This window comes from Gobio gobio (genome assembly GCF_949357685.1).
Source record: "Gobio gobio genome assembly, chromosome: 2".
Lineage (NCBI taxonomy): Eukaryota > Metazoa > Chordata > Actinopteri > Cypriniformes > Gobionidae > Gobio > Gobio gobio.
This window is the reverse complement of record NC_137098.1, coordinates 5,774,881-5,792,227: the sequence shown is the minus strand read 5'-3', so window position 1 is coordinate 5,792,227 and position 17,347 is coordinate 5,774,881. Positions and strand designations below refer to the sequence as shown.

General features: G+C 38.9%; 1 protein-coding gene across 14 annotated transcripts in view; it reads right to left on the bottom strand.

The window, feature by feature from the left end:
• Positions 1-2,072: 2,072 nt before the first annotated feature.
• Positions 2,073-17,347, bottom strand: part of neo1a (neogenin 1a) — a 254,030-nt gene continuing 238,755 nt past the window's right edge. For 4 of the 14 annotated variants that reach the window (XM_079806545.1, XM_079806551.1, XM_079806552.1 and 1 more), the window contains exons 22-28: positions 17,020-17,158; positions 16,669-16,904; positions 10,916-11,008; positions 9,273-9,425; positions 8,710-8,958; positions 6,213-6,337; positions 2,073-3,750 (exon numbers count right to left, since the gene is read on the bottom strand). In XM_079806545.1, coding sequence (XP_079662671.1) covers positions 3,667-3,750; positions 6,213-6,337; positions 8,710-8,958; positions 9,273-9,425; positions 10,916-11,008; positions 16,669-16,904; positions 17,020-17,158 — 1,079 coding nt within the window. In that variant the 3' untranslated portion in view covers positions 2,073-3,666. Of the gene's footprint in view, positions 3,833-6,212; positions 6,338-8,709; positions 8,959-9,272; positions 9,426-10,915; positions 11,009-16,668; positions 16,905-17,019; positions 17,159-17,347 lie in introns of all 14 variants that reach the window. The other 10 variants (XM_079806547.1, XM_079806553.1, XM_079806556.1 and 7 more) reach the window with 6 other exon arrangements.

Here is a 17,347-nt window from a genome sequence, read left to right as displayed (position 1 = left end):
GTTGCCATGGTGAATCGTAATTTCGGAGCTCCATTGATCATGGCTTTTCATAGTTGGAGTGAACTACCTCAATTCAGCTGTTCTGAAACCCAAAACTCAGAGTTTCCCATCTCAGAGTTCAGGTTTAAACTCAGAGTTGGTTGAACCTCCTTACTGAAACGGGCCCCTGATCTGATTCAGAATGATGGTCAAAACACTGATGGAGTCCATCAACACCCCCAAAACCTTCACAGTCCTATAGCTCGTCCTGGGTCGACTAACGTTACAGTTTTGATTGAAAAGGGTGGTTGATTTATAATTACTTTTTTTAACTTTAGTGAGTGTGTAATGTCGCTGCTTGAGCATAAACAACATCTGCAAAGTTACAACGCTCAAAGTTCAAAGCAAAGGGAGATATTTTGTAGAAATCGCTTAAGGACTACAAAAAAATGGCTGGTAGGGACTACACAAGATTCCTCACGGGTTAGTGACATCACTAACCCTGACATTTACATAAGCCCCGCCCCCGGGAACACACAACAACGGCCATGTTGAGAAGAGGAAGAGTTGTTGTAGTCGAGCACATTTGGGAGTCGCTTAAGCTGTCGTCCGTCTTTCACATTTAGTGCGATACAGTACGAACACAATGTCATAAAAGCAAGACGGCAACATAAGTCATAACCGTAATTAAACTAAACTATACCTGTTCTCTCTTCATGCAGCAGATATTCTCTGGCTCATCTCACAACAGTTCCCACACCAGCCATTTATAGATTATCATTGCAGAATATGCTAATCAATGACTTGAAGATAGTAACTCAAATTCATCAACTAACCGTTCAGAAACGTCCTGTCTTATTCTACATGCTGTCACTTCTTCTTGAGTCTCTCCATTATTGTCCGACTCCGGTTTGAACATAAAAGGCTGAACAGTTTTGGACATTTTCAGTGTTGCTGCGTCCCAATTCGCATACTATTCGTACTAAATAGTATTCGAAAATAGAATCAGTCCGTCCCAAATCGTAGTATGTTGAAAAGAGTACTCCAAAGATACCCTGATGGTTTACTATATCCGGTCAGAATCAGAAGTGCAGATCGACACACACTCTAACGGCTGATATTGCCCACAACCCATTGCGAGTTGGACGAGGATTCGATTAGAACTACAAACGCGGATAAAAGGTGTTAAAAAAAACTACAAACATGACGGTTGTGCGACTCCGACAGTTAAGTAGAGAGGATTAGATAAAGGGGTTTGAGTGAGCAATTATACGTTTTTAACCTGACGAAAAGATATTTATTCAATGTAATCTGCATTATATTTCATCTGCAGCAGCATTGAGAACTTTTGAAATTATACGTTTGGCCATTAACTTTTAAATGCATCATTATATTTAAACTGCAAACACAAGAGGAGAATCTCCGCATTAAAGACCCACGAATGGCAGATCAACGTGCGTCTACATTTCTCTCCGATACGGTAGGAAATTAAACTGAATGTGGAGGATTTGAACTGTGACGATGATTGACAGGGCAGTTTAAACGGTGACGGGACGCACGTCACTAAGCGAAAGATTCGTTATAGATGACGAAGTAGTCCCAAAGCTTGCATACTCTTCTGCTACACACTCAAAAGTATGTACTTTTTCCTTCACAAAAAGAGTACATACTTTTAGGTCGTAGTATAGGTCGGAGAATTGGGAGGCAGCACGTGTCTGCGGAACTGCTAACACGAGCTCTTGAAGCTCCGCCCTCTTCTAGAAATGGCAGCTCATTTGCATTTAAAGGGACACACACAAAAACGGCACGTTTTTGCTCACCCTCAAAACGTGACAATTTTACCATGCTATAAAAAAATTATCTGTGGGGTATTTTGAGCTTAAACATTACATACACACTCTGGGGACATCAGACTTATTTTACATATTGTAAAAAGGGGCATTATTGGACCCTTTTAAATAAATGTTTGATGATCACATTAGCCAACTCCTGTGTCAGAGATATGTTAAATGGTGTGGAAATATTGGAAAATGAAAGCAGATTTCGAAATATTTAGAGGACGCATGTAAATAAACAGGCCGAAGCAGTGTTTTCAGAATATTTTTTTAAAAAGCCACAGAGTATTTCTAGAGACAGCGAGAAGATCTGTACAGAAATAAGCAACAACAGAATTCTGCATATGCAACACAGTAAAACCTGCCGCTCAAATATTATTCCAGAGGCAAAACAAATAAGACCAGCTGCCTATGCTAAACTATGACACTACATTACACAAATAGAGCTTTATATTCAAAACACAGGATATGTAAAAATGTTTTTTTCTTGAAATTGTTGAAAAAGTGCAATAAAGGTTTGACTGTCTACAACTTGATCGGTTACCCCAAATAGGTCGTATTGTTTTTTTTTTTACCAAGCAATGTTCCTAAACTTACCCAGAATGACATTCAAGAAAATGTTCGAGGAGACAAAACTAAATTATGATTGCTGTTACATATTTTCTTTGGGTAAAAGTACAGAACAAAACCAGTTGGGGGTTTTTTTTTGCCTCGGACAATGAGATTTTATACAAGTACTTCATATGAAACGAATACAAGAAATATAATGAGAAATGAAAGATGAGCACTGGGAGTTCTGCATAAACGTCTGTTGCATTGAGTGCCAAGATTGTGGCCTGTAAAATCTCACAGTGAGTGTGTGTAAGCTCTGATAAAAGGATTCGGACCAATGCAGCAAGAGGAAATAAACCGTATAAAGCACTCTCCAATGTACCAAATTCATTCATTTATCAGTTACATGTGTCGAACCTGAAGGTTGGAGTTTCAGCACCAAGTCCAGCATGTGTGATGGAGGTCTACGTTGTCGCATCGACCCGAGTAACCGGAATCAACATCACAGTGTTGTGTGATAAACATACCGATTTCTGCCATTCCACACCAATTTAATAAGGCATATCTGAAGGGAACTCCCATTTAAAACAGGCCAAAAGTTGAAAGGGGACCGTAAAAAATCCATTCTAATGGCCAAATGAAAAAGCAGCGTGTCTCTGACTGAACGGAAACTGTCACGAGAGGTCAAAAACGTTGCTGTGGTGACAACACGAGTCCGTTTAAAACATATATATACAAACCGAGAAGTGTATATGCATATAAAACAATACAAAACATGTTTAAGAAAATAATAAGACATGGCACATTATATGACATACAAAAGAGAAAGAGAAACGCTTAATACAAAATGCCTTGCGGAAATAAAAAGGACGATGTCCAACGTTCACCTCACTGGAACGGGGGCAATATATATAGATACAAAAACATACCCAAAAAAAGACACAAATGAAACACTGTAAATCGTGCCTGACGAGCACCAACACGTACACCAGCATATTGTAGCTTTTTCCTTTTTTCGTAGGATAATAAAATGGTGTCTTTTCAAACGGTCTCCGCTAAAATAAAAGGAAACTTTTAGAGAAAAATCGTTGAAGTAACCGCGTGTCCTTTCTCAGAATGTCCACCGTCCTCGATTGGATGGGTTTCTCCTTCCTGAGAGCGAGCGAGGGATCCCGAACGTTATTGTTTTTCTCCCGTCTCGCTCTCTTTCTCTCTCCGTTTAGCGAATGATTGAGAACTCCTCCGTGCTGTACGTCCTCCCCGTGGCAGGTGAGGTCTAGTGTTATTGTGAGGATTGTGCTCAGGCTGTCGTGATGGCGTTTAGGTCCTTCATTAAGCCCTCCAGATGGGCCATTTCCTCCGTCAACTCGTCCGTCTCGTAATTCTGAAGGAGATGAAGAAGGTTACTGCGGGGGGTGGGGTTGGGGTGAGCTGGGGATTGGCTTTATAGGGGATGGTCAATGGAACTGCGGAAGAAAAGCAGGAAATCAAACAGCACAGCCGCATGCGTGGTAATGGATGAGGGGGGGCGGTAGTATGGGGCATTATGCAGGATAAACCAGATCCATTCAGCAGGTTTAATTGGTTTAAACGAGCAAAAATTCAAAAATGTATTGTAATGAGCGGACAATAAATACAGCCGTTAAAAGGGGAAAGCAGGTAAAGGTTTGAGAGAAAAGAAAAAACATGTTAAAATGATATCATTACCTTGTTGTACATTTCATATACATTCGATATGTAACAGTATCCATACAACATTATAGTATGTAATATAGTACATACTCCTCACTGACTCTTGAGATAAGGGACAAAACATGTCAAAAAAGAATCTCAATACAATAAAAAGTTACATCTAAGGGAAATTTGTATACTCGGGACATTTATTGATTATTCTTTTAAATCATTTATTTAGTGTTATTTTAAAAGCACACTCTATACTTGGAAACAACCTGTCCTCAGCATGAGGTCACAGTGTAAAAATGTAACAAATTAAAAAACACAGTTACATTAGAAGGTGGAGATCTTTAAGATATCAAACAATACAACAAGTAAATATTGAATTATATTTTCCATTAAAAAATAGCTATAAAAGTTGTGTCCTCACTTTGCGTCAGGATTGTGTTATAATTTTGAATAAATCAGGCAGTGTCAAGGGCAGCTTTAACTCTGAGGAGCTTTGGCTATTTCCTGCTCATTGTGGATCTCACAGTCCTGGACGTTATAGATTTTGTAATATTTTAAACAAACAATATTGAAGTCTCTGCGGTCACAGCCTTGTAAATAGTCGTGGGATAAATCTTGCCATTTTTATATTGTCAACACCGTCAGGTTTTATGTCTGATCGTTGACAAATGCTCTCCAAAAGTCTGTATAATGTGATTTAAAAAGTGTTTTGCATATGGGGAATTCTTCTAATGCTGTGTCATAATTCTCATATACTGTATATTTGGCCTCAGCTCGACCCAACTCCTTCAGTATTTTACACCGTCAGGTGAAGGGTTTTGTTCAATTTGAAAGAAATGTCTTATTCTTTTTTCAATTTATTGTGTAAAAATGTTAAAACATCAATGGAACTGCATGATGTTATGTCTTAATTACCTGCATTAGTGATATATGTTTAACATTAAAATGACGGAGGAGAAATAAGGAATTTAGAAACTGGGTTGTTCATAATAGTGTGAAAATAAAACAAAAAATAAACAGAGAATTTATTTTATGATTTAGATCCTTTACTGAACACCAGTATTACATAACTGAAGATTTGACATTGTTTTGGATAGATACAATTAAATTAGCATGCTGTCAAATTACAAATTAAGTTATGGACTGAACAAATATAATTTTTTAGAAAAAATATTTAGAAAAAAACCTGTTCCTTTACATGGTTCATTATCTGAGACCTTTGTCTACAAAAATTCACATTTTTAATAATGTAGTGTTTATTTTTTAACATTTTAAAACATGTTTTGTCCCTTATCTAATGAATCAGTGTCCTATGTCATAGGGTTTGATGCTTAATGATGAAAACGCATATATGTAAAAAAAGGGATGCGCGATATATCGGCCACCATATCGGTATCGGCCGATATATGTTCAGTTTTAATGTTATTGCTTTGATAAGAAATTTTGAACGATATATATAAAAGCCAATAAATAATACATAATTTCTTTCAGCTACAGATGCGCACTGTTCACCATGATGGGTTTGAATTGCTTGAAATATGATTGAAATCACTTCAAAAAGGAAAATACAGTTTGCAGCGCAAGTCTGTCATATAGGCTACATAAGATTATAATAAAGACATCATAATTGTGTGTTTAGGACATGGATTTTAATGCTGAGACTTTTGTTTTTGTAATCAAGCTCTCAAAATTTACATAAAAATTTGGATTTAGATTTATCTGCCAATATATTGGTTATCGGCTTTCAAATATAAAGAATTATCGGTTATCGGTATCGACCAAAATGTTCATATCGGTGCATCCTTAATGTAAACGCAATGCCAAATGTAGCAAGTAAGTCATTTCTACCAACCCTATCATAATAAATTGGATAAAACACATTTTCTTTGGAGCAGATGTTTAACATCTAATATTTTAGATGCATTTTATTGCCACTTTATAAATAACTATATTTAATAGTTTTATCTCCTGGGCTTGACCAGAAATAATTACAACATAAGCATATTACTTCAAAAGTGTTCAAAAGAAATGACTCAAGTGTACATGGGTTTGTTGTAAAATCACAAGAAATGTAAAGAGACATGGAAGCGAATGATATATTCCTGATGTGTTCTATCCTCTCTGTAGTACAGAGCTTTATACAGAAGAAACAAGAGTACTCACACTCCCTGCATCTTCATGAAGTCTGCTGCCATCCGAGACATCCGGTGCACTTGGAACTATGACAGGCATAGGAGTTCTCGTCCTTCCCAATGTGCCGATAGAGGCTGTTTTAACTGAGTGAGGCCCTGAAACAAACGCACGAGTTAGGGTCTGTCTTTCTCCTTTTTAACCATGAAACTTTGTACTGTTCATCATTAAGATGCACAAACCATGAAGTTCTTTTTAGAGCACTTGGAGTGTGACAACTATTGGTACTGGCATAAATTAGTTTTCTAGTTAAAAGACAGAAACTTTTCCATCAGTATTTGCCCTCATATTCAGCAACTCTAAACTGTGGCGTCCCACAAGGTCCTATTATATTCTCACTGTATATGTTTAGGCTCATTTGGAGTGTGACAACTATTGGTTGTGGCAACTGTACAAGGTACTGGCATACATTTGTTTATTTTATTTTTTAACAGTATTGGGCATTTGCCCTCATATTCAGCAACTCTAAACTGTGGACTCCCACAAGTTTCTATTCTAGGTCCTTATTATATTCTCACTGTATACGGTTAGGGTTATTTGGAGTGTGACAACTATTGGTAGTGGCAACTGGAAAAGGTATTGGCATAAATTAGTTTATTTTATTTAAAAGACAGAACCTTTTCCATCAGTATTAGGAATTTGCCTTCATATTCATCAGCTCTAAAATGTGGCGTCCCACAAGGTTCTATTCTAGATCTTATTATATTCTCACTGTATATGTTTAGGCTCATTTGTAGTGTGACAACTATTAGAACTGGCAACTGTACAAGGTATTGGCATACATTTGTTTTGTATTTAAAAGACAGAACCTTTCCCATCAGTATTTGCCTTCATATTCATCAGCTCTAAACTGTGGCGTCCCACAAGGTTCTATTCTAGGCCCTATTATGTTCTCACTGTATATGTTTAGGCTCATTTGGAGTCTGACAACTATTGGTACTGGCTACTGTACAAGGTACTGGCATAAACTTTTTAATCAGTATCAGGAATTTGCCTGCATATTCAGCAACTCTGGCGTTCCACAAGGTTCTATTCTAGGTCCTATTATTTTCTCACTGTATAGGTTTAAACTTGGTTTATACTCGACGCGTCCGCACGAGCGTGAAGGTGCAGCATGGCAAAAATGACGTAGTTGCAGAGTGGGCGGTAGTGTGCGTTGAGTGCGTGAGACCCCGTTTCGTGTGACGGTGTGCAGCGCATTTTTTGTAACTTTACGCATGGCTCCGCATCCGAAGATGTACGAGTTTGAGGCGAATCTAGCCAAGCATTACGTCTCATCACACCGGCACCCAGTTTGAGTGTCTAAATTAGTTGCTTAGGTTTACAAAATTAGTTTAGAAATAATCCCTTTTATTGAAAATAAAGATCCATGTTTAATAAAAAAAGTTAACGAAACCAAGTGAAAATGTTTAGTGTGAAATTAGGAAATATTTAAGAGATTGTTAATTTAGTACATACATTTTGTTCTAATGTCACAAGTAATAATATCAAGGTTTACACGATTCTTTTGTAGTGTGGGATTTTGATGAAGTGTACTAAAATAAATATTGTCAAGTGTGTACATTACTTCTTCTCGCCGCGGTTTCCTGATGGTTTACAGAACAATTACTCCGAGTCGCCCTCTGTCGTTTCAAAGAAAAGTACAACGGCGAGCGTGTCAAGTATAAACGCCTCGTCCGTTTGGGGAGGAGCGAGCGCAGTCAGCGGAGACTCGCGCTGTGGAGCCAGGCCAAAGTATAAACAAGGCTTTAGGCTACAACTATTGGAACTGGCAACTGTATAAGGTACTGGCATTACTTAGTTTTCAATTTAAGAAAAAGAACCTTTCCCATCAGTATTTGTCTTCATATTCATCAGCTCTAAACTGTGGCGTCCCACAAGGCTCTATTCTAGGCCCTATTGTATTCTCACTGTATATGTTTATGCTACAAGTATTGGAACAGGCAATTATTTATATCCTCTAACTCCACCAATGAGATAACTAATAGATTAGCTTTCATTTCAGTTTCTATTATATTCTCACTGTATATGTCTAGGCTCATTTGGAGTCTGACAACTATTGGTACTGGCAACTGTACAAGGTACTGGCATTACTTAGTTTTGTATTTAAAAGACAGCAGCTTTTACATCAGCATTTACCTTAATATTCATCAGCTCTAAACTGTGGTGTCCCACAAGGCTCTATTCTAGGTCCTATTATATTCTCACTCTATATGTTTATGCTCAATATTCCACGAACATTACTTATGCTACACACGCTCTCATTTTATATCTTAAGTTAGGGCAATAATTGTTTTAGCTTAAAGATATTATAACTCCGCCAATGAGATTACGAATACATTAGCTTTCATTTCAATTAATGTACCTGACTATGTTAAACATCTTTTATATGTTAAATGCCATTATTTTAGACACTGCAGATTGGATCACCCTGGACAGATGTACATATCTGGTTTAAAGGGGAACTTACCTGTCTGAGAAAGCAATGGAGTGCTGGGCAATGCTGCGGAGTCATACATGGGATGAGCTGGGATGGCAGGCACTGCAAAACTCTTGAGTGGGTGCGTGGGACGAACATGTGCTGTGGGCGTAGCGAACACTGGCTCCTCTTCAGTGACTGAGCTGTGGTAGCTAATGTCTGTCTCTGAAAGGTCAGTGGTGCAGGAGGGCTGCCCAGACGGAGGGAGCAGGTCGGCACTAGGGGTGTTCCTTACAGACTCTGTAATTACAACAGCACCTGGGTCAGCACATCGTGCATACTGCCAGGCATTCAGGGTTTGCACGTAAGCAACCTTAATCAGGCCATACCATGTTGAAGCCAACATGAATCAGCAACCAATTTAAGTTATAAAATGTGTATTTCAAGAAATGAAAAGTGGCCTTTCCATAAGGAAAGTTTCACTACAAACCCTTGGTCACCAACCATCTTGATAGGAAAAACAGAACATATTCCAGCTTCATATGGAATGGACTAACACATTTGTGTCCAGGGGTGATCAAGGCCTTCCCAAAGCCCCAGTACTGCACTCTCACCTGTGGACTCTGCCCTGTCTAGATGAGAGATGGGGGTGGACCGTGTGCTGCTCTGGTGGTGGAGATAGCCACGTGTCGGCGAGGCCAGGCTGCCCAAGTGATAATGATGGTGATGGTTATCGAGGGAATGGATGGGGTGAGCACTAATCACAGCTGCGAATGGACACACATAATAAAGCGGCATGGTTTAGACCTCGCACACAAGGCTATGAGATTATGACGAGCATGGTGCATCTATAACATCTGCTCATGCAAACAAAGAACTACAAAGACTTAAAGACATGCTATGATGCTAGGTTAGAGAATTATTGTAAGACCGGAAACATACTCTAGACAAGTATACAAATGCAGACGCAAATGCTTGGCCAACTCTGCTGTGGTGCTAAGAAACCTCTGTACTCAAGGGGGGGATAGTTACCTGTTTTAGTTAAGTAATTAACTATAAACATGTAGACAGTTTCACCTCTTAAACTCAAAGGACCCTGAATGACGTCATCAAGTATATACTTTAAATGTTAAATGTCTGTGGAGGAGCTCTGACCTCATATGTGGTACCATTTGAAAGCTTAGTGTGTCTACTTTCTTTGGCATTTGTTTTACACAAAGTAACTTATTTACACTAAATTGGGACCATTTCCGCCTGCATTTGGCCTATCCAAATTGAAAAGCTTCCCACATACTGTGGTCTCTGAATACACAATGTGTCATTTTACAGGTGTAAACCCTATGAAGTTACATAAAACACTGCTAAAAGTGATAAACGTTTAAGAATATGTTGTCTGAGCTGTAAGAAACCCTCCAACAAAAGAGACGCTTTTGGATTTTTTTGGTTATACATTTATTTTTGAAAGTGTGTAACTCAGGCCCTGTGTGCTCTAGCACCCTGCAGGCAGTTTGGGCTGTTTCCAGCTTATGTCAGCAAACACGGGAAAAACAAATCTTGTAACTCTGGGATATTGCATTTATACCACTGTATAAGGGGAGACTTGTATATTAGAGAGATCTGGATAGGCGGAAATTACATAAAAAAAAGGTAATATTCCTCGCTTCAGATCCATTTGAATAAATATAGCATACAACATGATACAGACAAAAATCTTTTTTCAAGTATATGTTGCCCTCTAGTGGAAACAGCCAGAACTGTCTGCAGGGTGCTAGAGCACACAGGGCCTGAGTTATACACTTTCAAAAATGAATTTATAACCAAAAAATCTAAAAGCGCCTCTTTTTTGGGGGTGTTATTACAGCTCAGACAACATATACTTACATGTTTATCACTTTTAGCAGTGTTTTATGTAAATTCCAAGGGTTTCCTGTAAAATGACACAGAAATTGTGTATTTAGAGACCACTGTATGTGGGTTAGGGAAGCTTTTCAATTTGGGTAGGCCAAATTTGAGTTGACCTGAACATTCAGACACATTGCGAAATGCAACAACATGTGAAATTTTGCTTGTGTTGTCATTTGCGTCCATGCACTTGAGTAGAGAATGTTTTTTGGCCTACAACTACAATAATGAACTCAGGGAACCTTGTTTGAGGACTACATGTTATTACAAAGAGCATAAACTGTTGAATATCCAAACTGAAACATTAGGATCAAATTAAGGGTGTCCGGTCCCTGGTTCAGGATAACACACTTACGCTGAGGGGGTTGTGCATCAAAGGGCATCATCATTTTAGGTCTCATTCCACGACGGCCTGCCAGTGTAGACATGCTGTCCTCTGATTCATGGCCTGCAAATCAGACAGCGACCATCTAATCAGATTGAGACAGGCTTACCCCCCAAACAGGCTCCCAATACAAGAGCCCTGTGAAGACTACCAGCTGACTTCCTGGAGTAAGTTGCCAAGATCATGTGATGTTTTCACTAATGCAGTGAGATTCTATCGTTTGTCCTTTAGAGGGCAGTGTAAACGCACACATCAGGAGAGCTGTAGGAGTGGGCAGCAGCAGATGGATATCACCATTCATGCCACGAAAACAAAAGAAACGGCACGTTTTTCCATTTTAAGCAAGGGACATGCCAATCTCAAGCAATAATGACAAATAGCAGACATGACTTTGAAGCATCCATCAGAAGCAGCAGCTGGAATGATGTCATGGATGATGCAGCAGGTGAAGGTGGTTTAAAGACCCCATGAAATTAATACAAATTTCTTTAGTGTGTTGATGTATTTCCTAATGAAACCGGAGGTTGGGGATGAACATATCAAAGGGTATTTTTTAAATAGCCAATCTCCTTATACTACTTGGTATTGAGTGAGGGGTCTGTGCCCGGTTGCATAAAGCACCTTAAGTGTAGTTTTCCCTTAAGTTCGCCCTTATGTTTCCCTTAAACCAAAGGGTGTTGCAGAAAAAAACCCTTAAATGTTACTTAAAGCTACACTGTGTAACTTTTTTAGTTTATTCTTAGCTAAAAACACTCAGTTCTTTCAAAAATATGTGCTCATTAATGTATATTTACTTCGTTCAAGTAATAAAGTATTCTTGTAAGTTTATAATATGCCATTGAAAATACATACGGGTGAGGGGTTTGAATGCGGGTCGCCATGTTGCCCCTCCATCTTGAAAGTACATTAGCAAAAGAGGGACATACCCGTAAATTCAAGCTTCGCCTTTCGCGTTTTAACACTCGATGGCACCGTGTCGAATGTGGACGAGGTCGAACTGGAATTCATGTTAATCTTGGACTAAATCGGCCACCGTAGGAGTTAAAACGAAATCGGAATTGAGAGGAACAGAAACTAATATTCACTGGATGGTCATATACCTTTTCACCACTAGATGGGGGAAAATATCACTCAGTGTAGCTTTAAGGGTTTCTTTAAGTGAAACGTCGTAAACACTTAGAATTTCCCTTAAATGCTGTTTTTTCACCAAAGTAATCCCTTAAAAAGCGTTAAGCGTTGCATAAAACCCCTTAACGTTCATTTCCCTAAATATAACTTAAGGTTTGGAAATCGTAACCTTAAGAGTAACGCGGACAAAAATAAGACGACGGCTGAATTTATGGAACCAGCTGAAGATCATTATGTGCCAAGAAGAATTTTTAGGGATAGGGAGAACCCTTTGGACCATCTTAGCGATGAAAATTGATGCAAGAATACCGTTTTGACCGTCACACATCGCAACCACTGTGACGCTGAACACTTGCAGTCATACGTACATTTCTGAATGAGATGAAGAAAAACTCACATAATTAAAGAAGTCGTTTGACGTTATAAGTCTTTTAACTTATATGTTTCATATAATAGAACCGAAGCTATAGATTGTGAATTTAAACATGTCTCGTTTACCAGCGGCAAAAGTCAGGAGGGCTAGCCGAGGTGAGGCTGTTCCAGGCGGGTTACATGAGCGCGATGCGATCGTCGGGATCTCGCAACATTTTTAAATAGGTGCTATCTTCACAAATAAACCACAGATTTGAGCTTTAAACAACTACATTCTCGACTGAACAACTCTTAAAACTACGTGACACAATAACATATTTTTCAATTTCGCGGCCGCACACAACCACTATGAAAAGCGCAAAAGGACGCGCGTCAATTTCGCTTCAAACACTTGCACTTTACGCGTGTCCATCTCGCTTTGGACGCGCAAATGCATTCAAAGTTCAAGCGTCAAACAAGACGCGAATTAGACGTTTTTTTATAACGTGAATCCAGGATCGCTGTCGTGAAACACTTAAATGTTTCCCTTACCTAAGAGAACCGTTTAAGAGATTATATGCAACACCCTTAAGTTATTCTCTTAGGTAAGGGAAAAGTATCATACTTGAGGGAAAAACTTAAGGTGCTTTATGCAACTGGGCACTGGTCCATTTTCCCAGAAGAGCAATACTACAAATATGTCAAAAATCTCCAGAAGTTTGGGAGTTTACTAGTATAGACCAAGTGGCAACCTCCCGCGCCAACGCAGACGTGACTTAAACTGCAATTCATCGACTGGCCACTAGAGACAGGCTCCAGAAGGGAGTCAAATCTGTATCTCCCCCATGTTAAAATGCCCAACTTTACAGCAGAAGAACACATGTTTACAGTCTGGTACAAAAAGTGGTTTTGGTCTATACGGCTAATTTTGCCCTTCATGACAACTGTGAGGGGGGTGAATTTTTTTTTAACTCATTTGTTTAAATTATATTAATCCTGCATAATTAAGGGCGTGGCCACTTGAGTGACAGGTAGATTTCCACTATGGTCGAGCTAGGTGGGCGTGGTTTCAGCCCCTCGGCTGAAGTGAGTGACACACTGCCAAGATGGCAACCTACAGATGACATCACAGACCATATTTATTCACAGTCTATGGCAGGGGTCTCCACACTCGGTCCTGGAGGGCCGCTGTCCTGCAGAGTTTAGCTCCAACCCCAAATAAACACACCTGAACCAGCTAATCTGTGGCTGTGTCCAAAACCTGGAAAATGCTGCCTTCGGAGGACACATTTCAAGGCAGGAAGGCACCAAGGCACGTCCGAATCTAATGTTAGCTTCACTTCCTGTCTCCTGAGATGCCTTCATCTGATCGATTTTTGAAGGCAGCATATTTGTATCCTTCGCTGCCTTTGATATACCACAATCCTGTGCTTTCCATTCTCTGACAGTAGAGCTGGGAAAAAAGATGCCGTCCGAAAGTTGCGTTTGCTGGTCAGTTTGTGTGTAAATGTACGTTTTTTTACCAACATTTCTACATTTCTAGCGAGAAATTACTAATGTAGTAATTAAATATTATTATTATTATTAAATATAAATAATTAGTTCTCACCAAAGCTCTCTATTTTGCTGTAGATCATTAAATGGTTACACTGCCTCAGAAGTTAGTTTTGTGAGGTGCCTTCATGCCCAACACCTCAGTTCAGCATTAGTTCATATTTGTTAATGTTAGTTAATAAAAATCCAGCTGTTCATGGTTTGTTCATGTTAGTTCACAGTGCATTAACTAATGTTAACAAGATTTTAATAATGCAATAGTAAATGTTGAAATTAACATTAACAAAGGTAAAATAAAAGTGCAGTTCATTATTATTTCATGTTAACTAATGCAATTAACGAATGTTAACTAATGAACCTTATTGTAAAGTGTTACCATTTTTTTGCCCACTCTCTGACCTCTGAAGGCCGCTGTGTAATTCACACCCTGACTAAGACACATTAGGGGAAGCATTTTAATAATGCTATGAATGCATATAAAAAAAATTGCATAATCGAATCGCATCGAATTTTAACGTGAATCGTTTCGAATCGAATGGTTCTGAATTGTCAAAAGCTGAATAACTGAATTACTATTAAATTAATATACAACTAATTAATAAATATAACTAATAAATATATTTCATAACTTGGTTTTATTCAGAGACAGAGAGAGATAATGTAATAAGACAATTTCAGAGGTGTTCATTTGAACATATTTAATTTGAATGTCCATAAATTCAATTTTTTTTTGCAAGAATGGCTTAATTACCGTTTTTTACAGATGCTAGGACACATTTCTCAATACTTAGGTCATTTTTGCAAAACTCTTCTTCACACAGTTCTCCTAACCAACTTTCAGCTTGGCAAAGCAGTTCATTTCACATTCAAAATGCACTACAACAACCAAAACACTTTATTCAGGTCTCAAATCAACTCATTCTGTCAGAACACTAGCAAAGGTTGACAGCCGACAAACACACTTTGTCACCCACTGTGTGAAGAGTTTTGCAAAAGTGACCTAAGTATTGAGAAATGTGTCCTAGCATCTGTAAAAAACTCTAATACTGTAATATATGTTCAATACAGGACTTTTTGACATTGCCAACCTGTAAATGAATTTGAGAGCAAGTAATAAACACGAAAAGGATTGTTTGAGTTGCGTATTGTGCCTTTTCCCTTTACCACTATTTGTTTAAAGAGCACCTATTATGGCATTTAAAATGTTCCAAATATTGTTTTAGAAGTCCCCAACAACAGTTTTGGATGCATGCAATGACAAAAAAGACTTTCGTTTTCTTATAATATGCATTTATTTTTACCTGTTTTGACAGCGATTCTCAAATGATTCCTTTAGTGATTCACTTTTCAAAACCCCGCCTTTACGTGACGCTAATCTGCGGTGATTGGTCCGATGACCCAGTCAGTTGTGATTGGTATAGTCTGAGCAGATATTTTCAGAAACGGAACGCCCATCAAAGTCTTATAGTGACAGTAATTTGTTAATATGTGTCAGGAGTTATGAATATGAAAACCGCGTCTGTACCGTTTGATTGTAATATGAGCCTCAGCTGATCTCATTCATAAAAAAACTCCTCTATTCTCCTCACGAAGACTCGCGACAAATCAACATCCCTCAGGGCTTTTAGTTCAAAAGTGTGCAGATGAGGAGACATATTGATAGATTCTCATATGTCTGTGTCAAATTTCTATACAGAGGAGTATTTTTTATTCAATACTTCCTCAAAATGATTGAGTCTCTTATGTGTTGTTTTCAATTCATACTGGCAGCCGGAGGGCGCTCTGTGCACATGTAGTCCATATATGGTACAGACAGACGAAGAAGAACCATCTGCCATAATAGAAGTCCATAATAAAAGCTTCCTGAGATCGCGAAACATACAAATAGAGACATTTGAAGACTAATAAACACACAATCGCGACGATGTATGGATTGTCTTCAAGCCACTTAGTCTTCAAATGCTCATCCTTGGGCAGATGAGAAGTTTGCTTTTGAGTCGCACTTCAGAACACAGCGTCTCGTCGCCATGATGTTTTCTAGTTTTCACTGGCGTCTTGGAGCGCAATAAGTGGGCGTATCGTATTCAAATAACTTGACAAGTTGACGTCATCTAGTCAGAGAAAAAGCTTCGGTCTTCTAACGATTCTTAAAAATGACTCAGAGTCGACTCTTACTTTTGAAAGAAAATAACTATATATACGGTGCACTGTCATATTTCAAACTTTGCAGGATGTTTTCGTTCACTTAGATCTATGTTACACACTACATGAAAGGTAAATTTCAAAATTCCATGATAGGTGCTCTTTAATAATTTTAATGGAACCGGAATCGTTAGGCGGAACCGGAAAATGTCTCACCATTCCCAACCCTAATTTTCACAGCATGAAGGTAAGATCTTACAGATTTATAAATTAATGAGGTCTACTGGCATTTGTTGTGACATCCGCTTCAAACATTACAATGGTCATGATAACTTTCGTAAACACTACAATAAGTAAATCCACTTCACCCGCTAATTATTCTTCAACCGCGATGCCATAGCAATATACAGAGCAAACGCAAAAACGGAAGTTCAAGCGCAACCTTCTAAAGATGGCCGTGTTGTTTCTCCAGCGCATAAGGTCTATATAGATGGCCTTAACGGACAGAACTTTCTGATTTCATGGGGTCTTTAAATCAAAGTTCTTACCACGGTACGAGTTACGCCTCTGGAGCATAGGATCCATGGAGCCGTCAACCGGGGTGATGTCTTGGGAGGTTCGGGGGATTGGCGTGTCGGTCATAACTGGATTGGGTTCGGGCGATTTGTCAATTGGTTTCAGCTCCAAGCGTTCGTGGTGGATCCAGAGGTCTGGTGGCTTCAGATCTTTGGAGTTTCCCTTATACTTGTGGGATCCATTGGCGGACTTGCAGGCTGCACGTTTCCTGAAGATCATATCAAACAGTTTGAGGGAAGGTTGTGGCAAACACATTTACTCTTTTACGCCAGGACTGGATCTGGACCAGGAGATCTGGACTCTGAATTGTGTGAGGAACTTACTTTTTCTGCTGTGTTGTGGTACGGCGAGTACACAGGAAGGCGCCAACCACCACCACAATGATGGTAAATGCACCCACAGACACAATGATGACAATAACCAGGATGTGGTTATCACCAGTGCCAGACATGTCTGGTTTCCCTGAAACACGGAAAATCTATGGTTACAATGTTATAAGAGAAGGAAAATGTATCTAGACAAACTTTTGGTTTGTCAAATTCTTGCCTGAGTGTTTTTAAAGCCTTGAACGTTTATGACAGAATAGCCTGACAGACAGAAACAGAGAGGGAGGTGGTTGAGTACTGCTATGTGGTTGCTAGGGCGTTGCTA